Source organism: Tachyglossus aculeatus, chromosome 4 (genome assembly GCF_015852505.1).
Source record: "Tachyglossus aculeatus isolate mTacAcu1 chromosome 4, mTacAcu1.pri, whole genome shotgun sequence".
NCBI lineage: Eukaryota > Metazoa > Chordata > Mammalia > Monotremata > Tachyglossidae > Tachyglossus > Tachyglossus aculeatus.
In genome coordinates this window covers 55,272,785-55,297,510 of record NC_052069.1, presented here as the reverse complement: position 1 = coordinate 55,297,510, position 24,726 = coordinate 55,272,785, and the positions used below count along the sequence as shown (strand labels likewise).

At 43.3% G+C, this 24,726-nt stretch overlaps 1 protein-coding gene across 4 annotated transcripts in view; it reads right to left on the bottom strand.

Annotated features, from left to right (window-relative positions):
* The window catches only part of CDC14A (cell division cycle 14A), a 212,210-nt gene that overhangs the window by 25,220 nt on the left and 162,264 nt on the right, over window positions 1-24,726 (bottom strand). Inside the window, exons 12-15 of one of the 4 annotated variants that reach the window (XM_038745360.1) lie at window positions 9,163-9,278; window positions 6,452-6,499; window positions 3,547-3,675; window positions 2,420-2,750 (exon numbers count right to left, since the gene is read on the bottom strand). In XM_038745360.1, the coding sequence (XP_038601288.1) occupies window positions 2,420-2,750; window positions 3,547-3,675; window positions 6,452-6,499; window positions 9,163-9,278 (624 nt within the window). Of the gene's footprint in view, window positions 1-2,240; window positions 2,751-3,546; window positions 3,676-6,451; window positions 6,500-9,162; window positions 9,279-24,726 lie in introns of those variants that run through there. The other 3 variants (XM_038745358.1, XM_038745362.1, XM_038745359.1) reach the window with 3 other exon arrangements.

Below are 24,726 nucleotides of genomic sequence, written 5' to 3'. Positions count from 1 at the left end.
ACTGAAAGATCATTGTGGGCAAGGAATGTGTTTGTTTACTGTTGTATTGTACTTTCCCAAGCACTTAGTGCAGTGCTCTGCACACAGTAAGTGCTCAATAAATATGACTGAATGAATTCAGTCATATAATTTTCTTCTATAATGCAACACTCTTTTAAAGTGCACAACTGTTGCATTTTAGCAAAAATGGTTTTTCTTCTCTCCTAACCAGCTGCTCTGCTGGGCAGTTCTAAAAATGATTTCTTCTACCATGAGAAGGTAAATTGAGAGGAACCAAGTGGAGAGAAAGAGAGAGGAAATAACCACAGCTGACCAAACAGACTCAAATTTTCAAAGAGAAGCAGCGTGGCTCAATGGAAAGAACACGGGCTTTGGAGTCAGAGGTCATGGGTTCAAATCCCGGCTCCGCCAACTGTCAGCTGTGTGACTCTGGGCAAGTCACTTAACTTCTCTGTGCCTCAGTTACCTCATCTGTAAAATGGGGATGAAGGCTGTGAGCCCCCCGTGGGACACCCTGATCACCTTGTAACCTCCCCAGCACTTAGAACAGTGCTTTGCACATAGTAAGCGCTTAATAAATGCCATTATTATTATTATTATATTATTTGAAACTCCCACCTTCCAGGGGGGAGAAATACAAAGAAGTAAGAGAGAAATCTGGTCACAGAAAAACATCAAGAAAAACACAGACATCCTCCAGATCTTTTAAGGCTGTCCTATTAGACCTTGCCATTATTGGCAAAACAAAGGGGAAGAATTAAGGCAAAATTCAGGGGAAAGCCTATTTTTAATTCTTTTGACAGATTTTTCTGTACTGATCTCATTCTCACCACAAACAATTGGGTGAAATAGATAGAGGTTTACAAGAAATTCAAGAGACACCACTTCAATGCTGACTTTTTTTTTCAACCCCCTTTGTAGCCCCCTCTTTACTGGGTCTTTGAAAGCCCCTAAAGAAGATGGTAAGCATATTCCATGAACAATAATAGCAATGTGTCAATGTGCATCTGAGTATTTTTGCTAAGATGTTACCAAGGGAATTTTAGGTATGCAGAGAACATGCTGTTTAAATACAAATCCACCAGTTTTGACACCTTAACATTTTGATATTTTAATATCTTGTGTCTCTCTATCACACGTCCCCTGAAAATGTTCAATGTGCTCTCCCACCCCCAGCTGAACACACAGCTTTGTGAGGGCCACTATTTATTATATCTCCATTTTACAGATGGATAAATTGAGTCACACAACTGAGGTTAAGTCACCTAAGTAGAGTGTGGCACATAAGGAACCAAAAAGTTGGTGTGTACCGACTCCACACTCTATTCGATCTATAGTCCTGAATTTGCTGAATTCTCTTCTGGCAGGTCCTACTTCAGTTTCCTCTTTTCTAAAATGAGGACACTGAGCTAACTTTTGTGCATGGAGGGAGGGCAATGGTTCACATAAAACAGAATCAGTTTAAGTTCGACCATACTACTGTACATCTCCCTGAACCTCTATCCCTGTCTTCCTTCTCAACTACTTAAAACATTCAGTTATCCCAGAGGGGTTCAATCCTACATTTTTCAATACTAGAGAGTTTGCTCTAAATCAAATTTGGGTGAAAACTGGGGGGGAGTTAGGGGGGAAAATGAGCAATTCCTTTCATATGAGGAGAAACAGCATGACCTAGTGGAAAAAGCATGGGAAAGAGCAAGAATCAGAGGACCTGGATTCTAATCCAGGCTCTGCCAATTGCTTGCTATGTGACCTGGGACAAGTCAAGTGACTTCTCTGTGCCTCAGTTTCCTCAACTGTAAAACAGGGATTCAATACCTGTTCTCCCTCCTACCTAGACTGTGAGCCCCTTGTGGGAGAGGGACTGTGTCCAACCTAATTGATCTCTACCTACCCCAGCGCTTAGAACTGTATTTGACACATAGTAAAATGCTTAAAAAATACCATAAAAAATATTAATAGAAACCACAAATGACGGGCCCTTTTCAGTCAACCCTGTTCAGATACTGTGGCTACTTTATGCACAACTATACTATGGAAGGCAAAGAGCCTGTGCTTCCAGTACGAGAGAAATCCAGTCATCCCCATCGGCTGCTAGGGAGCATCCTCCACTTTGAATCATTTGGAAATATAACATGAAAGACACAACACAGAAGCGGTACTAGCAAAAAGCACGGTGCTGGCTACCTTTCTAAGAGGGATGGCTGGAAAGACTGTCTGACAAATGAGGAAGACACACATTTGAAATGTCCTTTACTACTAAAGGGGCGAGGAAGAACTGATGTGCGGCAATCGCCAGAAGGGATCAAGATGTTTCTTTGGGACGGCTAGATTTCCTTCCCGATGGCTTTAGTTGGGGACGCAAATCACACACAGGAGTCCCAGGGGTCTGAGGAGCGGCAGGGGTCTGGAAACTTACGGGGATCGAGCGGCTCAGGTATCTTGCCGAAGAAGTAGAAAGCCCGGGATAGAAGGTTCGGGAGGTGTTGTGCTCATCTGTCTTGATTCTGTTGTGAGGGCCGACAAGGCTGTTGAGGTTGGAGCTGCTACTGCCGCTTCGGTTGTACTGGTTGTTGTTCAGTTCATGGTAATTTTTGGCAGTCGGCTGCGAGCTGCCAGTCAAATGGCTGGAGATATGATTTACTGGGCAAACTGTCCTAGAGGGTGCTGAGGTCTTTCTGCTCTCTGAGTCATCGGAAGCAGCATGCAGGTTCCCTAGAGAACTGGCTAGTCGGGAGTGTATGGAAAAGCTGAATGGAAAACACATGTGGGGAAAAAAAACAAAAACACACACACACACATGCACACACAATGTAGATCCATGTCATGATTTCACAAATTTAAGACATCTAACAAGGCCATTGGGGGAGAATGATGAGGACAATTGTGAAAAATGTAAATGATGAGAACACAGCTTTAACCTTTCCCAGAGTTTTCTATATAATCAAATAAACAAATGTCCATTATATTTTAATCACTACTATTGGCATCATGGGCTGACTATAAAGTTCTCCACCAGGAGCTTGAGACAAAACAGCTAGATCCCTTGATGTCCTAGAACTAGATGGGAAGTTTCCTTTCTGGGTCATCTGTAATCACTGTCAATCATAAATAATAGGTCTAATCTCAAAAACTAAATGGCCTTTTTAGCTTCCAATAACAAACTGTATTTGCCACATAGGTAGAAATCAAAAGGGCAACTTAAGAGCACCAAATCAGTGTTCAGTTTCAACCTTGTTTCAATGTTAAAACAGTGGGAAAGGGAAGTTATTTGGAGAACAGATCCTCGTACATACGCTCCTTGCTGTTCCTTGTTTCTGCCCCTCACATCCTAACTCCACAGTTAATGCTGAAGAAAGGGCTACATATTACAAGGCCCCCACCCTTTCCCCATGAAGGTTCCCTAATTCCTAAATTCATTCCACTGCTGCCAGACCGAACTTCAGTGTGCATCTCAGAGGACTACACTGAGCACTACAGGTGAAGAGAGAGGATATACCCAGTGTCTAAATAAGCATCACCCGCTTGCAGGGCAAGAGAACATACCTCTTTGTATTAGCATTGGAGGTGGGAGGACATCTGCTTATTCTCTTGGCAGAGGCGGAGGGGGCCGATACCACTTTGGAGGACTTCAAAGGAGACGCTGTCCCTTGTGAGGCACTGGACGTGCTTGATCTTTGGGGAAAGGGAAAAAAAGCACCACATTCAACATGAAACCTTCAGAAACACTACATCATTTTGGACAGACTTCTTTGAGAAGTAAAATGAATTCTGCTGGTGGCCTCTAAGCCCATTTAAAAGCAATCTAATAAGACAGCAGTTGCAGTACTGCTCCGGCGGCATCAACTGAGAGAGGAAAATAAGCTCCATCTGTGGTCACAGAACTGACTATCTCTTAGATCACAACAGCCTCATCTACTGCTCAGCCACCTGTAAAGCTACCAAGGGGTGTGAAACTCAGAGTGGCTTAGAAAGGGAAATAGTACAGTCTAGTGGTTAGAACACATGCCTCGGAGTCAGAAGGTTCTAGGTTCTAATCCCAGCTCTGCCACTTGTCTCCTGTGTGACCTTCGGGAAATCACTTCTCTTCTCTGTGCCTTAGTTGCCTCATCTGTACAATAGGGATTAAGACTGTGACCCCAACTTGGGACATGGACTGCATCCAACCTGATTAGCTCCCAGTGCTTAGAATAGTACTTGACACACAGTAAGTGCTTAATACCATTATTATTATTATTATTATTAAACGGTTGAGAAGCCATTTAAAATATGCTTTAAACAACTTCTTTCCAGGGGCCTACATACCCAGCTTCCAGAGCAGTGGAAGGGAAAGCTAAGGCTAGTGAAAAGATCTGAGGTAGGATACCCAAGCAGCAAGAAGAAGCATGGCTTAGTGGAAAGAGCCCAGGCTTTGGAGTCAGAAATCATGGGTTCAAATCTCGGCTCCGCCACTTGTCAGCTGTGTGACTTTGGGCAAGTCACTTAACTTCTCTGTGCCTCAGTTACCTCAGCAAGTCACTTAACTTCTCTGTGCCTCCATTACCTCACCTGTAAAATGGGTACTAAAACTGTGAGCCCCATGTGGGACAACCTGATAACCTTGTATCTATCCCAGTGCTTAGAACAGTGCTTTGCATATAGAAAGTGCTTAACAAATGCCATTACTACTTACTACTACCCAAGGCCTCAGTTCAATATGTTATAAATAGGATGGAACATGGGAGGCAGAAATCCTGCTGGATTTTCATTCCAACTCAGCTGCTAACTTGCTGTACCACCTCGGACATTTAATCTCATTTAATATCTCTGGGCCACCGCTTCCTCATCTGTGACACCTAACTCAAAAGGGATGTTATGAGGATAATGTGAAAGCACTTTAGTCAGGGTATAATTAATAAAATCTTTTGATTCAGTTTCCCTTACTGAGGCCAAATTAACGGTAGAGTCCTCTCTGTACCCACTTACCACGATGTTACAAAAACAAATTACTTCATATACTTAAAAAACACTGTGTTCTTCAAAGAAATACATTACGGAGTGGGGAGAGGGGGCTGACATTGGAAAAAATGCAGTGTTCTCCACCCTTGGAAGCCTGTTTGGTTCTGGCCCAATTCAAAGTGCTGCAAGACAGAACCAGGTAGACCCTTTCCTTTGCCCCCATCAAAGGCCCTTCTCCCAGTGACTCTGCCCTGAGACACTAGGGGAGTCAGGAAAAGTTCCTTAGGACCTGGGGGTCTAGGCCCTTTCTGAGATATGTGCAACAGCCAGCCCTCAAGCAGACCAGAATGCCCAGAACAGTCCTGGAACCACCTTAGCTACTCAGGGGAGACCCAGGACCACAAATTCCTCGACTAGACCAATGGACCTCAGACCAGCCTCTGGGACTGAATGGTCTAATGCACAGAGCACCGGCCTGGGAATCAAGGACATGGGTTCTAATGACAGTGCTGCCATTTGTCTTCTGTGTGGGCTTAGGCAAGTCACTTCACTTCTCTGTGCCTCATCTGTAAAAATGGGAATTAAGACTTGTGAGCCCCAAATGGGACACAGACTATGTCCAACCCAATTAGCTGGTATCTACCCCAGAGCTTAGAACAGTGCCTGGTACATATAAAGTGCTTAATAAATACCATAAAAAAAGGATTCTCAACTCTCAAATTCAAGGACTCTTCACTATGGTAATATGGAGTAGTGGCCTTGGTAAGGCAAAACACGGAAACATGACCATAGCAATGGAAAAGGAAGATGATCTGGCTCATCCGCTCCCACTCTAGAGTCAGAAGAACCCACTGGGTAGTGATGGGGCAGAAAATGCCAGCAGCTGATTGAGGCAGAGGACATAGCCATCCATCCACAGTTCCCCTGAAGCTCATAGAGCGGAGGGACATAAAATGTGACCAACAAGGATGGGGTTGTTTTTTCAACCTGAAGGGCTATTAAAATAATCATGGTGGGTTAGATGCAGCCTGCATGGCTACAGCTGGGTCCTCCTGCCCTAGAGGGGTCACATATTAACAGTCTAGTCAAAGGCAAATTAGGACTGGAAAACAGGGTGTTTAGCTGTAGCCCAGAACGGAACCCCAAACTTTCCAACAAAGCTGTGTCAATGCCGTGAGTGTAAGCAACTTTTTCATGATTAAAAAGAAACAATTTGTTGACAGAGTTTTTAATTGCAATTTTTTCTAAAAAATGAAGGGTTAAAAGGGCAGATAAGCCCTGCAAGCTCATTTGAGAATGTCTGTTACATTGTTACATTCTACCCTCCCAAGCGCTTAATATGATGTTCTGCATGTAATAAGCGCTCAATAAATATGATCATTTGACTGGATTCGCACTAGAGAGTTTAAAAATATTACTCTACTGGTTATGATTTCAACAAGTTAAAGAGTTAGCCTGAACTTTCCCAGAGAGTCTGTGTTAGCAGGTTATTCACAAGCTTCAGGATCAGTACCTGAAAGGCTGCGATATTGATCTGGTGTGCATTTTCATATCCTCCAGCCTACAGAAAATTAAAAGCAGATGTTCACACAGCACTCAAGAGGAGTAAGTCCTGGGTTCACTTGCTTAGAAAAACATTTGCACAGACATAGATAATTACCAGATTTAAGGGAAGAAACAGGACCCCAAACAAGTTTCCCAACTAGGAAGAATACTGATGAATACGTATAAATACCTTTGAATAGGTATAAACGGAGGGATAACACCTTGTGCCTTTACCTGGAGTGTTCACACTCTTTAAAATTCAGCCATCAGACCACAAAACAGCACACATTTTCTTGGCAAATAGTATTTTACCGTGTCAGCTTCACACTAACAATAATAATGATAATAATATTAATAATAGCAATATTTGTTAAACACTTACTATGTGCCAAGCCCTGTTAAGCACTGGGATAGATATAAAATAATTAGGACAGAAAGCCCCTTAGACTGTAAGGCCTGTATGGGACAGGGCTGTGTTCAATCTGCATATACTGTACCTCAGAATTTAGTACAGTGCTTGGCACATACCTTAACAAACACCATACTAATAATAATAAAAGTTATTATTTTTACATGGGCCTCACAGTCTAAATGGGGGGAGAATAGGGATTTAATCCCCATTTTACAATGAAGAAACTGAGGTACAGAAAAGTTAAGTGATTTGCCCAAGATCAGACAGCAGGTAAGAGGCAGAGCCAGGAGTAGAACCCAGGTTCTGATTCCCAGACCCATGCTCTTTCAACTAGACCACACTGCTTTTGGGGATGAAGCACTTTCTTCCCGAATCTGGACTGCTTCTCTAGAAAAACTTCTAATCAGAAGCCAACTGGACTTAGCTAAAAAAAACCCCAAAAAACTGTGGCTCAGGCATTTGTTGTAAATGAAGTTTTATTTTATTATGTTGTTGCAAAAGAATAATTCAAAGGAGATAAGAATGATTTTAAAACTAAAAAAAAAAAGCATGCCATAAGATCTGTTATTAAACACCATTCTTGAGATGGTATTACTAAACACACACAAAAATAACTCTCTGGGTTGAGTTTTTTAAACACAGATCCTGCATTTCATTTTGCTTCCTATTCTATTCAAAAAAGTGTCCTCCTTGTGAGCAATTTAGGTAAACAAATGGAGAGGGTGACTGTCATTGTTAAAGGGAATTTTAATAGTCATTCAGAAAAAGGGAACACACTGAAAAAAATGAATGGAAAATGATTTAGGACCTATGGGATATCTTGTTCCGATGGATTGCTTGGCAGTAACCATTAATTACTGGGTTTCCAAATTACATTTTTATTATCTCGCTTTAGGGTCCTGACAGATATAGGGCACACCTTTATTTCTAAACACCAGAAAATAAAAAAGAACTGAAATACTGTGGGTTGGGGAAGGGGAAGAGGGGGACTTTGGTGCTCAGTTATTAGAGCAGCAATGGTTAGCCAACTTCAATGACCCCAGCAAAAGCTGTTTAATCCGTGGCCAGGATGTAGGTGGGAATCAAACTGCAATTGGAGCCATCTGTGGGAGAGGATTACAACTCTAGGAATGCCCACAGCTTTTTGGGGTTGGCTTCTCCCTCCCTCCCCCACCTAATTTTTATGGATGTGGGGTTTTTTTCTATAATAAAAATGGCCATAATTACTGATGTCCTCAGTCTAGCGGCAAATAAAAATAAAGCAAAAAAACCATCAGCAGTAATAAAGCACCAAATGAGACCTGAATACACTCAGCTCTCAGTGATCTCAATGTGGAGTACTTGCTCTGTAATTATCTCAGCTGCATTGCTTCTTCCCAACTTTTTCAAACAATCAATCACTCAATGGTATTTACTGAACACTTACTGTGTGCAAAGCACTATTCTAAGGCACTTGGGAAAATACCATACACTAGTCAATAGGCACAATCCCTATTCACAAGAAACTTACAGTCTAGAGAAGTAGACAGACACTAAAATAAACTACTAATTGGGAATATGGCACAGTGTAAAGATATGTACACAAAAGCAGGATAGTCTAGTAGATCTAGCATGGTCCTGGGAGTGAGATGGACCTGGGTTCTAATCCCGGCTCCTCCACCTGCTTGCTGCATGACCTTGGGCAAGTCCCTTCACTTCTCTCTGCCTCAGTTCCCTCATCTGTCAAATGGGGATTAACACTGTGAGCCCTGTGTGGAACAGGGATTGTACCCAACCCAATTTGCTTGTATCCATCCTAGTGCTTACTTCCATCCTAGAGCTTACTACAGTACCTGAAGCATAATAAGCGCTTAACAAATACCACAATTATCAGCAGTTCCTGGCACATAGTAAGTGCTTAACAAATACCACAGTTACTGTAACTGTGGAGCTGGGGTGAGTATCAAAATGCTTAAGGGTGGTGGTTCATAATCAGGTGCCTTGGTGATGCAGAGGGGAAGGCATCTAGCCCTACCACCTACCACCTTCACAGTCCAGAACAATGGCACAGTCTCCAAGCTCCAGTGACCCAGGGCCACATCCCAAAGCCACCTCCCCCACTGGCCGGCACTTCCATGTCCCCACGTCATTCTTTCCCCTCCAATGGCAAGGATGACTGAGAAACGACAGTAGTATTAGTGGAAGGAGACTGATTAGGAGAGAAGAACAATCATGCATTTTAGATCCCCAAAGGAAATGCACACAGAATGGCAATCTAACAGACTTACCTGAGCATGCCAGTTGTAATAGAGCGGGGTTGTCTACGACTTTTTAGGGCACGGAGTTTGTCTCCCTGTGTCACCCCATTCTTTGGTTCTAAATCTCCTTCCTCCTCAAAATCATTCTGGAAAATAAAAAGGAGAGACAATTTCTGAAAGGCCAGAGTAATTTTTAATACCACTGTGAGATTGTGTATTGGTTAACGTATAACACATGCTTATGTAGTAAAGAAAAAAGAGGTCAACCATCAACATTCTACATAGTCAAAAAGTATTTTCAGTACTCTGAACATACACCCCGAACATATGCCTTTTCCTAAGACTGACAGACTTCATTGCTGCAAATTCCATAAATTGACTATAAAAGTTAACATCGTCTTCTATCCAAATTACATTTTTAGGTCTCATTTATTCAAAACTGATGAACTGTAATTAGATCTTTTTCATCCAAAGGTAGGGAAAACCTTGCTGGAAGAACTCTAGCTCAGGCACAGCCCACACCATGCCTGCACACAGCCTAGGCCACCTGCTACTTATGCCAGTTTCTGGAATTGCCTCCCTTCTCCACATCTATAGATTCTAGCATTGGGTGCAATGCTCTGTACAGTAGGCTGCTTGGCCTCTTTCTTGTCCCCGTCAAACCGATCTTGATGTTTCCTCTCGGGGAACCACCTGGAAACAAACCGCAGGCAGAATCCTTGAACCCTGGACGTGCACAGTTCCCAAGCCAAAGGTCGTTGTCCATTGATCGATCTTCTTGGTGGCTTGTAATGGCGGCGGCCAGCTTCCAGCCACAAAATGATGGTCAGGATTTTTTGCTCATAGAATATGTGACAGTGACATTTTATCTATCACACTGGCTCACCATTATCTATAACTGTCAGTGCTGGGAGCTCAGGGTTTCAGTGTAGGTTTCTAGTTTTCTGCTGGCTTGAACCAACGTGTGAGAAAACCAGCTGATTGTTCAAACACATGTTCAGAGGATGAACTCCATTTGTGGTTGCTTTACCTTCACCTAGCTTACCTAAGATTCTGGGCCAAGCCTCAAAAATCACAGCCAACTCTGTTTCCTAAAACAGTTGCATCTTAGCCTTCCCTCCAACCAATAATCTCAATGCAAAAGATGTTTTCCCAATCTTTTTAAAACTCTGAATAAGAATGGACACATTAAGTATCCTGCAGCAAACTAACTAGTCAGTCTGTCAACAAATATTAATTGAGCCCTCAAAGGAGGCACAGCAGTGAATTAGACACATGGGGTTCAAGTTAAATAGCATTCACAGTGCCTAACCTCACACAGACGTAGTCTGGGCTAATGGAAAGGGCACAGGGCTGAAAGTAGGAAACCGTGGTCTTACTTCCAGCTCCACCACATGCCTGTTGTGAGATCTTGGGCACGTGACTTTACTGTGTCTCGCTTTCCTCATCATTTTCCTCATCTGTAAAATGGGAATAAAATTCCTGTCCTCTCTCCCTTTGGACTGTGAGTCCCATGTGGGACAGGGACTGAGCCTGATCTGACTCTAATGTACCATATTTGCCCCCAATGCTTAGTACAAATACCACAATTAATTAATAATGGAGACAATCTTCATTATAGTGGCACTCATTAGTACAGTTGGTCTCTAGGAGGAGTTAGAAGCAGTGTGGGCTTGTGGATAGAGCACAGGCCTGGGTCTGCCACTTGTCTGCTATGTGACCCTGGGCAAGTCACTTCACTTCTCTGTGCCTCTCTTACCTCTTCTGTAACATGGGAATGAAGACTGCGTGCCCCATGTGGGACATGGACTGTGCCCAACCTGATTACCTTGTATCTACACCCCAGAGCCTACCAGTGCCTGGTTCACAGAAAGCACTTAACAGATACCTCAATTATTATCAATTATTAAGGAGAGGAACATAAAATGTGCTGGAATATTAGCAATTGGGTGGGCCTAGGGAAAATTTTCCAGTAGTGGGCCAAGAGCTGTGATTTAAAAGGAAATAGGGCTTCAGTATGGTGAACAAGAGGAAGAGGTTTCTATTTTAAGAGTATGTAGCTGAGTTCTTTATTACTTGCCTTCTCATCATTCTGAGCAATTCATGATGTTATTCCTGTTTTACAATGCAGGGAAACAGAAGCACGAATAATTCAGTTGCTCAGTGTCCTTTATTAAATTGGTGGCAGTATTAGCCAAAGAGCCTGACTCCCAAATCTGAGTAGAAAAAATGATGCCCTGGCTTGCCAATTCCGAGAAGAGGGCATTGGCTGCATTTCTCTCACCCCAGCTTGCAAAAGCCACATAACCAAAGCATGTGAAAGAGAAACAACTCCCCACTGGGGCCCGAGAATAAGTGGTGGGGGAGTGAAAATGAGAGACATGAATCTCAATTTCCTAGCTTGGGTAATAAAGAAAGTGTTGTTATGGAGGACACCCACTATAATCAAAATTTCAGAGACATAGCAAAGCTGCAATATCATATATTAAATTTAAGTGGTACTTTGGAGTCATTATTGCTCCAAAGCAATCTGTGGGAAAGCTTATAAAGGTAAAGAGGACTCAAGCTGAATATAGAATTTAAAAAAATGCCCAAAAGAGCTGGTAACAACTCCTTAAATTTGATAAAAGTCAAGTGGGAAGAAGATCTGAAGAAGTACAGCTAAAAATAAATGAAATAGTCTTGCCCCAAGTGTTTTCCCTATACTATTTCATTCATGAAAGCTCAACTTGGTCCCTAAAATTCTTTGATAAGAAGCTTCAGGATATCTAATGGGGAAAAATTGCAGTATGCTTGATAAATGGACTAATAATCTATGACTCAGCTGACATACAAAATCACTAACTTTATCCTAGGATATCTAAATCACTGAAAGGATGCAACAAAGCCATTCACTTCTGAGTAACAAGTCCAATCTACTGAGTGTTGCCCAGGCAACAGACTGGTTCTGGTGGTTGGTCTGGCTCACACAAACAGGGCTAATGGAACCAAGGCTGGAGAACCACCACTGTTGGACTTTGAGACATACAATGTGAGATTTAAGTTTACAGCCTGAAATTCACAGCTTGCATAAATGAGGGTGCACTGCTGTTAAACAGTAGAAACAAGGAGACCTTGAGTTTGGGTGATGAGCTAGAAGACACCTAAATAATGGGGATCAGTGCTGGTACAACTGGGAGAAACTCAACTGTGTTTATTTCCTGGGACAGAAGGCAAATAGGGAAAGGTAAGTAGAGGATGATGAAGATATGGAAGAACCACTGATGCAGGCTCAGCCCCGATAAAGAATACAGGACTTCTGGCAAGAGATGCAAGAGATAGCGGCACATACTTGTGGGCTAGAGGATATGACTGAGAAGAACAGGACATGGTCAAGACCTCAGTCATGGCAGGGCAGGGTTTTTAGGCGAAGACTAGATCTCAGTCATGGCAGTGTGAGTCTTAAAGGGGTAGAGCTATACGCAAGAAAAGCAGAGTCAACTTTCAAGAGATCAGATCTTTGTGGTCCGGGCCAGGGGGCCTTAACAGTGGCCCTGGACCCATCCATGCCATATCAGGATGATAACGGGAGCCAGCCCAGAGTTCCTAGAGTATTTACAGCTGCCTCATTTACTACTGAGACCACCTTCATCTCCCTGTCCCCAAATTAAAAAAGATCTTTGAATATAGATTTGGATTCTATGCCAAGTGAGTGGGATGAGTTAGGTTGGCTGCTGAAGGAAGAAGTGGCCCAGGAACAATGATGATAACAATGATATTTATAATAATTGTGGCATTTGTTAAGTACTTCATATGTGTCAGACACTGTCCTCAGTGCTGGGATTGATACTAATTGGGTGGGACACAGTCCCTGTCCCACAGAGGGCTCACAGTCTTAATCCCCATTTCACAGATGAGGGAACTGAGGCCCAGAGAAGTGAATTGACTTGCCCAAGATCACACAGCAGACAAGTGGCAGAGCCAGAATTAGAATCCAGATCCCCCTGACTCCCAGGACTGTGCTCTAACCACTAGGCCATGCTGCCTCTCAATAAAATGAGGAAGATGGAACTAAAGTATGGAAATGCCTCAAGGGAGTTGAAGCAGCAGGAATAGATCCAGTTGGAGAGGCTGATGAGGAATGGGAATACACAGAGGAAAAAGAAAAGGAGAAGAGTCCACCTGAGAGAGCAGGTAAGGTTATGCTCCAGGAAGACTGGTGGCTATGGGAGTGAGGCTTCATCAGAGGCTCACCGGATCTATTGATTGTCTCCATTTAGTTGAAACTCCTTAGTCTGTTCAGGGAACCTGGTGTGAGGTCACAACAGAATCTGGTTTGCTTTGAGCAAACACTGATTTTTATAAAAGGCAGTTGCTGGTGCCTTTTTCGTACCACTAACCCATAGTCCTGGATCAACTGCACAGTCCACCTCCTTCCCTCTTGTGTTCAAGCCACAGAGCGCTGCTGGCAGATATCAAAATATCAGACTGACTTTGTCCACTTCAAGTTTAACCTTGCATGCTCTAACTCTGCCCTCTCCTCTGCCCGGAAAAACTATTCGACATCCAGGCCCATCGCCCTCCCCAATTGCCCCAGACATTTAACTCCCTCCTCAGGACCCCTGTTCCTCAGCCTCCACCATCCCTTGCCCCCAATGGTCTGTCCACCTTCTTTATTAAGAAAATTGACCCCTAGTCCATGTCCCGATACTGTTTCCCAAGCATTTAGTACAGTGCTCTGCACACAGTAATAATAATAATGGCATTTATTAAGCGCTTACTATGTGCAAAGCACTGTTCTAAACGCTGGGGAGGTTACAAGGTGATCAGGTTGTCCCACAGGGGGCTCACAGTCTCAATCCCCATTTTACAGATGAGGTAACTGAGGCACAGAGAAGTTAAGTGACTTGCCCAAAGTCACACAGCTGACAATTAGCGGAGCCGGGATTTGAACCCATCACCTCTGACTCCAAAGCCCGTGCTCTTTCCACTGAGCCACGCTGCTTCTCAATAAATGACTGAATGAATGAATCAGGTCAGACAGGGTCCCTGTCCCACACGGGGCTCACAGCCTAAGTAGGAGGGAGAGTAGTTACTGAACCCCCATTTTACAGTCAAGGAAACTGAGTCACAGAGAAGTCAAATGACTTGCCCAAGTTACACAGCAGGCAAGTGATGGAGCCAGGATTAGAAGCCAGGTCCTCTGACTACCAGGCCTGGGCTCTTTCCATTAGGCCACGCGGCTTCCCATGGGGTGGTGTGCTTCTTAAATAATTTCAAGTATTCATATGGGGCACAAAAATATTTGGGAAGGCAAATGGCTAACTGTTTCAAGATGCTCTGGAAAAAAATAGGGCAACTGAATGTTTAAGATTATTTAAAATAAATAAAAAGAAATCCAGTACTTTAGTATTTGCAATTCAAATAACATTATCACTTCCTGTCCCATCATTATCTCCCCTTCATTATCAATCTGTTACAAATATCATAAGGATTGAAAGTTGGAAGTGAGAAGGATCGAAACTGATTAACAAAGCACGAGAAAACTCTGATAATCCAATGAGAAAGAAAAGCAATTTCAATGACATTAGAAAATGCATTTTTATAAAAGGGTAAAAGCTACAAAGTATAATAGTGAGCGTGAATGAGAACATCTTCTCCCATAAGAACTGTCATAAAAGATTTATCTATACAAATTCTTAGAACATGACTTAGAAGTGCGTCACTGCTAAAATTAGCCTCCAAATACTCACCTTTTACATATCTACAATTCTTTCTTTTCCTAGTAAAATATTAGGAAAGATGATAATGACACTGCCAATGTAGGAAGAATAAAGGGTTCTATAGCAAGTCTTCCCTTTTCAATCTGGAAGGGATGGTGGACTGGTGAAATCGGGTAGAGGTTCAAGGACACAGTTATAGTCACTTTAATATAGGACTGGAAATGTGAAACAACAGCCTGTTCACATCTATAGTATTTATTGAGTACCGAAGGAGTGCAAAGCACTGTCCTAATCACTTGGTACAGTGCAGCATAAGTAAGGCACATGCTCCTCAGGGAGTAGCTTCAAAACTGATGGTGTCTACTCAAAAAAAACTGAAAGCATATGGCCTTAATGTCTGAAAGGGGACTGAGATATGTTAACCAATAAGCAAATTCAATTTTCCAGTCTTAAATGAACACTATGTATTTACCTCTTCAAAGGTGGGAAAAACCCTGCCAAACCCAGTGATGGGCTAGGATTAAAAGCCCGGGCATTAGCTTGAAATGGTGCACGTTGCTGCCCAATATGAGCAAGTGGCTACCTGCCACTTGCATTTACTGAGTACTTACTGTGGGCGGAACGCTGGACTAAATGCTTGGGAGAGTATAATACAATAGAGTAGGTAGACATGTTCCCTGCCCACAAGGCGCTTGCAGTCTAGAGAGGAGTTTATAGCTTAGAAGGGACTATGCTCACTAACCCTGGTATACACCAACTACCAAGAACAGTGCTCTGCACATAGTAGGTGATCAATAAAAACCACTTAAAACAGTGTAGCTTAATGGATAGAGCACAGTTCTGGGAGACAGATGGCCCTGGGGTCTAATCCCGGCTCTATCACATGTCTGCTGTGTGACCTTGGGCAGGTGACTTCACTTCTCTGGGCCTCAGTTAACTCACCTATAATATGGGGATTAAGAGTGTGAGCCCCATGTAGGACTGGACTGTGTCCAACCTGATTAGCTTGCATATACCACCCAGCCTTTAGAACAGTGCTTGGCACATAGTAAGCTTGTAACAAGTACTATTAATATTAATAATTATTATTATTATGTGAGAAGCAGGACCAGTGCTACTACTGCAGAATCAGAGCCACCCACTGCAGCTCCTGTTGCCTGAGACAGCTCACATGGTGAGTGTTCTGTTGCTGCTTCTGTTCCTCAAACTGTGGCCAGTTGGGAAGCAGCGTGACCTGCTTCTGTTCCTCAAACTGTGTCCAGTTGGGAAGCAGCGTGACCTAGTGGAAAGATCATGGGCCTGAGAGTCAAAGGACCTGGTTTCTAATCCCGGTTCTGGCACATACCTGCTGGGTAACTTTGGCAAGTCTTTGCTGCACCTCAGTTCCTTCATCTGCAAAATGGGAATTGAATACCTGTTCTCCCTCTTCCTTATGGTGGAGCCCCATGTGGCACCTGACTTTCTTGTGTCTACCCCACCTCTTAGTACAGTGCTTGGCACAGAGTAAGCATTTAACAAATATCACAATTACTATGATGTTCTATTCAGAAGAGAGGCAGGGAGGATGAAAGGGAGGCACAGAAAGGAATGGAGGGACTTGCAGAAGGCTTGGAGGGAAGATAATATGCCCTAATAATGTTCCCGAGGGTACAAGATTCAGAAAACCTTACCTTGATAGGAAATAAAATCCTAGTCTCCTCTCCCCCTCCTCACAATGACTTATTCACCTGCTCAGGAGCACACTAGTCCTTCCAGCATTATTCATTCATTCAATCGTATTTATTGTGCCCTTACTGTGTGCAGAGCACTGTACTAAGCGCTTGGGAAGTACAAGTCCAGAATGGCCAGGTGGCTGGTCTGGGCTTTCTCGGTTCCAAAGAAATAATAGCAGAAGTGAGAAACACTAATTGTGATCTTGAAGCATCTATGTTCATTCGTTAGAGCTCCAGAGCTGTTTGTTAGGACACTGAAGAGTAACTGAAAAATCTCCAGGTGCCCTCCACTAAAAGGAAGCCAGGAGACATAAAGAGGAAATTGGAATCAGCTCCATTTTATCTCACTGAAATGAAGTGCTGGCAGGGAAGGAAGCTGTATATCATACAGCGGTTGGGATTTCACCAGGAAGGTCTCAGTGGACCCAGAGACTCAATCCTCTAGCTCCTGCAACTTTTCCAGGAAGGCAATAGGAGAAACTGTCACTCTCCATCTCTCAGAGAATCCTTCCTCCCTGCTCCAGGATTTCTCAGTGGGCTATAGCTGTTAGACTGGGCATTGGCTAGGCATTCAGCTGCAAGTGCTAACTCTGTTTAGCAAGCTATAAAAATCAGAGAGGGGTTCTTCTTGGCTCCACAAAGTTAACCATCTAGTTTACAAAATGCAAAGCTTTTTTGGCCACTTGGCTACATCACCACTATTGGTGTGTCATCTTGGGCCCATGGCAGGTAGCTGCCTTGGGCTGAGACTTGAGATCAAAATCTCAGGTTTTTTAGCGAGTCTTCTCCATAGCATTTCTACTTGGAAAGTATGAGAGGCTGGACTTTTCAGGATCCCTGCTGTGTCTCTGTTTTCTGACGATGTAGCTTAGGGATAATATCTTCTGCCCATACTAACTTCACAGAAATGTTTAATTGTCCAATGAGAACGTTTAGAATTTAATCATCATCATTTCAATTTTTCTTTTTTTCTAACTGCATCTTGATCTGTCTCCCTGACTAAACTGGAAACTTCCTGAGGGCAGGGGTAGTGTCTTTTATCTCTTTTGTGCTCTCCCAAACACTTAGTACAGTGCTTTGCACACAGTAGGCACTCAGTAAACACTAGTGATTGACTGACTGTAAAATACTCTGTAACATCCTTATTATTATGATGATAATATGATATATATGGTTATTATGATAATCAAAATAATAATAATAATAATAATGCACCATACTAAGTGCCAAGGTAGGCACAAGCAAATCCGGTTGGACACAGTCCCTGTTCCATCTGGAACTCACAGTCTTAATCCCCATTTTACAGATGAGGGAACTGAGGCCCAGAGAAGTGAAGTGACTTGCTCAAGGCCACACAGCAGACAAGTGGCAGAGTTAGGATGATTAAAAAGATATTGTGCAAGTTTTAAAGTATTAAAAAATACATTTTGTGCTCACCTTATATCAGCTATTGGGCAAGGGACAGGCACAATTTCTGAACATAAAATGACAGGGGCTTAAGAAAATTAGTCAAGTGATAAAGGGGTTCTTAAAAGAGAAAACAAGTGAGAACCACAACTCTGAAGTCCTTTCCTAAGACATTCATTCATTCATTCAATTGTATTTATTGAGCACTTACTATGTGCAGAACACTTTATTAAGTGCTTGGGAAGTACATGTCGGCAACATATAGAGACAGTCCCTACCCAACAATGGGCTCACAATCTAGAAGGGGGAGACAGACAACAAAACAAAACATGTATCACATCCTATTCAGTTGGTCTGTACAGGATCAGACATGAGGACAGATTTACATTTTGTTTTTGTTTGTTTTATGGTTTATTAAGCACTTACGTGCCAGGCATTGGTCTAAGCACTAACATAATTAATCCCCATTTTACAGATGAGGAAACTGAGGCACAAAGAAGTTAAGTGACTTGCCCAAGGTCACACAGCAGTTGAGTGGCAGAACCAGGATTAGAACCCAAGCCCTCTGACTCCCAAATCCAAGCTCTATCCACTAAGCAACACTGCTAAGGCCCAGTTGTCGCAGAAGAGCCCAGTTAAACAAAAGGAAGAGCTTTCAGACATTTAGAAAGAGTGATTAAACACCAACTAGCTACCCATAAGGTTCTGAAAAAATCCAGCCCCTAGAAAGCTTCCAGAAATGGTTGCAATGCTGAATAGGGTAGTTGTTCACTTGCATGAAGGATTGGCATTTGACCACAAGGCTGCTTGATGACTCCTTCTAGTCTGTGATTCTATATACTCAATATTTCAAAAGGCAAGAAATTAATGATGGGTTTCAAGAATTTCATCCATTTTTACACAGCAGGAAATTAATCAAGAACAAAGCTTGAAACGAAAGACTCTCTGTTCCTCTGAAAGGTGCCTGGTGTTCACATTTATCTTCTAGCTAAAAAGATAGAATTAATGAGCCCATGATTAAGAGTGCTGTGTGCTCACGAGACTATTTTGGCTTGAAGCTAAAGAGGATTGTATGATGCCTGTTCATAATCAAAATGTTCCATTCTTACTTCCTTATATTGTCCAACGAGCAATTATATGAAGGCAGACTTAATAGTGACAGAATTCTGTGTTTAATTAATAAATCTGGGTCAGTCATATCTGCACTACACTTTCCTTCTAATTGGTGCGATGGTGTTTGACTATACGCCTGTTAACCTGGAAAATTCAGGGACTATAAACTCTTCCTAGTGCTCAAGAGAGATAAGGTTAAAGGGTACTTAGAAATTCTAAGGAAAACTTAACATGCTGCTCCCAAATGCATGAATAATTGAACCCCTCTCATCAAAGGAAACTTCATTATCTTTTTGTAGTTCTTCAGGATTAAGAGCAGAATACTGTATGTTCACTGCTGTAGCCCATGAAATACAATGAAAAAAGTAGAAAAAGTGGATGAACTTAATTTAGAAAAATTTTATTAAGAAAGCAGAAACTGAAAGAGAACTAAACCAAGTTCTTAAGAAAAATGGCGATCACTCTGAATTGATTTGGGTTTTTTGTTTTTTTTAATGGCATGTGTTAAGCGCTTACTATGTGCGAAGTACTGTTCTAAGCGCTGAGGTGGATACAAGGTGATCAGGTTGTCCCACGTGGGGCTCAGTCAATCCGCATTTTACAGATGAGGTAACTGAGGCACAGAGAAGTGAAGTGACTTGCCCAAAGTCACACAGCTGACAAGTGGCAGAGCTGGGATTAGAACCCATGACCTCTGACTCCCAAGCACGCACGCTCTTTCCACTGAGCCACACTGTGATCCAATCAAAACCTTATCTCTGATGGACAGCTTTTGGTGACTTTGAATGATGATAGATGAAATCGATAGGGGTCAGAGTTTAAAAGCAACTAAGCAGATTACCTTCTTTAGGAGTCTAAATAATAACAATAATAATTATATTTGTTAATTGATTACCATATGCCAAGCACTGTACTAAGCACCGGAACAGATACAAGATAATCAGGCCAGATATAGCCCCTGTCCTATATATGGCTCATGGTCTAAGAAGGAGGGAGTAGGATTCAATCCCCATTTTACAGATAAGGTAACTGAGACACAGAGAATTAAGTGACTTCTCCATGGTCACAGAGCAGACAAATGGCAGAGTCGGAATCAGAACCTAGTCCTCTGACTCCTGGGCCCGTGCTCTTTCCACCAAGGCTGCTGCTTTGCATGAGTCGTGATCATTAGTACAGTGCTCTGCACACAGTAAGCGCTCAATAAATACGACTGATTGATCATGGGGTGATTAAAGACCACCAAGTGTCACTTATTAGGCAGTTCAGGAAGTTAAGAACTTTGTTTCCCAACTACTGTTACATTCTCATCTGAGGAAAATGCTACATTCTCCCACTAGCCTCTTGCTAACCCTCTGGATAGGGTGACTCTCACCACGGAATAGTCCCAAGCCCATAGTACAGTGCTCTGCACACAATAAGTGCCTAATAAATATGACTGATTGATTGTGATCTTCCTGGAAAGAAGAGCTTTATTCTTGAGCAATTATTTGCTGAAGTGAAACAGAGAGGCAAGGGTGGCCCAATACGGACAGCCGTACACAATTACAATTCTGTTCTATTCTATTTCACCCAGATTGTATTAACGATCACACCAATGTCTTAATAGGAGTGAGGGCAGGTTCCATTGCTTACCGAAGATGGATATCAGAGGGAGTCGCGGGGAAAGATGGTAGTAAATTGTACATGTCTGGGTGGGCCCCGGGTGTCCCAAATGGAGAGCTACAAGCTCTAGGGTCTGGGGCTTGGGATCCCCACCTGTCATAGGGAGTGGGGTGGCAAACCTGGGGCCAGAGAATTGAGGGGCAGAACACTGTAGACAGATCCTGTGTCAGCAGTGGATAGAGCACAGGCCTGGGGGGCCGAAGACCATGGTTCTCATCCCGCCTTTGTGTGACCTTGGGCAAGTCACTTCACTTTTCTGTGCCTCAGTTACCTCATCTGTAAAATGGGGATTGAGACTGTTAACCCCACATGGGACCGGTACTGTAACCAACCTGATTTATTTGTGTCCACCCCAGCACTTAGTACAGTGCCTGGCACAAAGTAAGCGTTTAAAAAATACCAAAATTATTAAGGACCTGGGTTCCAATTCCAGCTCTGCCACTTGTCTGCTGTGTGACCTTGGGCAAGTCACTACACTTCTCTATGCCTCAGGGACCTCATCTGTAACATGGGGATTAAGAATGTCCAACCTGATTATCTTGTATCTACCCCAGGATTAAGTGCCTGGAATGCAGCAAGCACTGAGCAAATACCATAAAAAAGGTTTGATGGTGGTAGTGGGTGGTGGGGGGAGGAGGAAGAGGGCAGAAAAAGTGGAAGAGGAGTCAGGGAATGGGAGGGAAAAGGAGGGAGTTGGAGGAGAAGGTACTCACTGGTGCTTCTCCTTTTCCTTCACTGACTGGGCATGGAAGCTGGGCTCAGGGGAGAATGAGCAAAAGATGGCTCTCTCCAGGGCTGTCCATACACGGCCAGCTAAAAAGCAGCTCTTTTTCTCTCCTCTGCTCCAAATCCCCAGGGGAGGGCCGGTCTTTTGGTTGAGATCTGCCAAGAGCCGCCACAGTACATGGGCCCAATGAGCAGCACAAGCACCCTGTGCTGCAGCTGTGCGTCTTTACCCAGTGGGCTGGACCCCCACTGGACCCCCATACCACATGACAGGGAGGAATTTAAGCAGATGGCCCCTTCTTGCATGGCTCCAGCTTAAGGGCAGAGGGAGAGGCCCGTGCCCAGTCCAAGTGAGAAGAAGAAAATCAACAGTGGCCTCCTCTCCTCTGCTGCCGCCACCACCACCCTTCCCAGCATGAGGGCCATGCCCGATGGCTACAGCTTAGTGAGCCACTTTTTGGGGGCCGCTACCGGTTGCAGTGGGAGGCAGGAAGGATGAGAGACAACTCACCCTCAAGGAGAGGGGAAAGCGGTGGCTCACTCTCACAGGGCCCTCAGGGCCCCAGGCTGGGGGCCACATCCTGCTGCAAGAGAGCAGGGAGTAGAGTTTGGTTCCACACCCCATCTCGACTTCAGCTCCAACGGACTGGACCAGCTGGCCCAAAACATTGAGAGGACGAAGCGAATGGCATCACTCCCACTGTGCCAGGTCCAGAGAGGCTGTGGACCCCTGGGCCCCCACGGAATGGAAGCCTACGCCTGGGGCAACTGCAAAGAGTCGCACTGACCCCAGGTTTTTGGACTAGGAGTCAGTGGCAGGACAGGGGAATAGGGGGGAGGTTGGGACTGGGAGAAGGGTGAGGGGGAACAAGCCAAGGGGCAGAGAAAACCCAGGCAGGGATCAAGAGAGAAAGGAACCCAAGATGGAGGTAGAGGGAAAGTTGGAAGACTGGGGAGGAGCAGAGGCAAGGAGAGAAAGGCAGATGGGGAGAGAGGGAAAGATGATAAAGACACTTTAAAATCAAAGAAATACCTCTCAGGTCTCAGCTACAATAATTGTACAGGACAGAAGTGAGGTGAATATGGATCTAAAAGGCGGGATGACAGGAAACAACATTCCCTAGTTCTAAGGCCAGTTTAATGAAGACTATAATTTAGGAAGCATGTTATTAATACTAAGGGCTATTTTTCTCTTATAAAATTTTGACTGACATCTATATTTTCAGAATTCAATATTCATAACCTCATTGATGATGGTGGAAACTCTCATCACAGAACAACAGAGGAGCCTCAGTCCTTTCACAAACACTGTGGAATGGAGAATATACATAAAATGATTATTATGCTAGTGATCTGTGTGGTGCAATTTGCACTATCTTAACCCTGTCAGTGGTGTTCAGGGTGGAGCAGTGGATGCAACAAAGCAAGAAAGAGGACGGGTGAGCAACCTATTGCCAAGGGCATGACATAATTTTAAATGCAAAATCTATTTTCAGCCAAAGTAACCACAGCACAGTGCCAGTGTTAGTCTACAGCATGAACTAAATGCTGAACTGGCTATGAAAAAACAAAGCCAAAACTCCTTGTTTGAATATTTTAGAAGCATTCTCCTTTTGTTTGTGATTACTAGGATTACTTACAACCTCAAGTCAAGAAAATAAAGGCACAATGGCTCAGCATATTATTGCCGTGACTGTGGTGAAGATTTGGGTTTGTTTCAGTTTTAAATGCTCAAACAGCACACTCAGACTCATCAACCGACTGCCCAACAAACGCAGAATCACTGAATCAAGGACTTACCCCATTTTACAGGTAACCAATTCCCTAACCAGTCATGGCTACACACTCTTCTTGAGTTGTTCAGCCAACTACATAGATTTTCCACACATATCAAACTGAGACTAAGAGCCACTTGGATTTGCACCATACCACAGTGTCTATATTCTCTAGTGTTTCTTTGTTTAGCAGCAACAGCCTGTTACTTTAATTTTTCTAAATTCTTTTTACGCTTTTTTGTTGCCTTTCAAATGGTTTCTTTTTCATGTTTACCATCACAGAGTTGTGTGATTCCTTTTATTTTTAATGTATCTTTAAACAATCCAGTTTCTTTACTTTCAAACACGATTATTTAGAAAATAAGCTGTTGTTGAACATATTAAGATTTGGGGCTCAGAATTCAGGGAGAAATTATACTCTGGATGAGAACTTATTCAGTACAGTTAAAGGCACGATGCTAAAAGGATGAATCAATCAATTAATGGTAAAGACTGTGAACCCCCCTGGGACCTCCCCACCTCCCCAGCAGTTAGAACAGTGCTTTGCACATAGTAAGCGCTTAATAAATGCCATTATTATTATTATTATATTATTTACTGAGCGCTTACTCTGTGCATTCATTCATTCAATCAGATGTATTGAGTGTTTACTATGTGCAGAGCACTGTACTAAGTGCTTGGCAGAGAACTGTATTAAGCACTTCGGAGAGCACAATACAACAGAGTTCGTAAACATGTTCCATGCACACAAGGAGCTTTCAGTATAGAGGGTGAGATAGACATTAAAATAAATTATGGATATGTACTTATGTGCTGTGGGGCTGTGGGACGGGTGAATATCAAATGCTTGTAGGGTACAGATTCAATTGCATAGGCATCCCAGGAGGGGGAAGAAGTTGGGGAAAAAAGGGCTTAGTCAGGGATGGTCTCTTGGAGGAGATGTGATTTTAATAAGGCTTTGAAGGTGGGGAGAGTGGTAGTCTGTCGTATTTGGAAGGGGAGAGAGTTCCAGGCCAGAGGAAGGATGTGAGAAAAGGGTCGGCGGTGCGACACACGAGACTGAGGTACATTGAGTTGGTTGGTGTCGGAGGAGCGAAGCTTGCGGGCTGGTTTGTAGTAGGGAATCAGTACAGTAAGGTAAAGAGTGAGCTGACTGAATGCTTTACAGCCAACGTTGAGGAGTTTCTGTTTGATGTGGAGGAGGATGGATGTTCTCGTGGCTCAGCAGAAAGAGCATGGGCTTTGGAGTCAGGGGTCAGGGGTTCAAATTCCGACTCTGGTAATTGTCAGCTGTGTGACTTTGGGCAAGTCACTTAACTTCTCTGTACCTCAGTTACCTCAACTGTAAAATGGGGATTAAGACTGTGAGCCCCCTGTGGGACAACCTGATCACCTTGTAACCTCCCCAGAGCTTAGAACAGTGCTTTGCACATAGTAAGCATTTAATAAATGCCATCATTATTATTATAATTATTATGTGAACTTAATTTTTTTTGA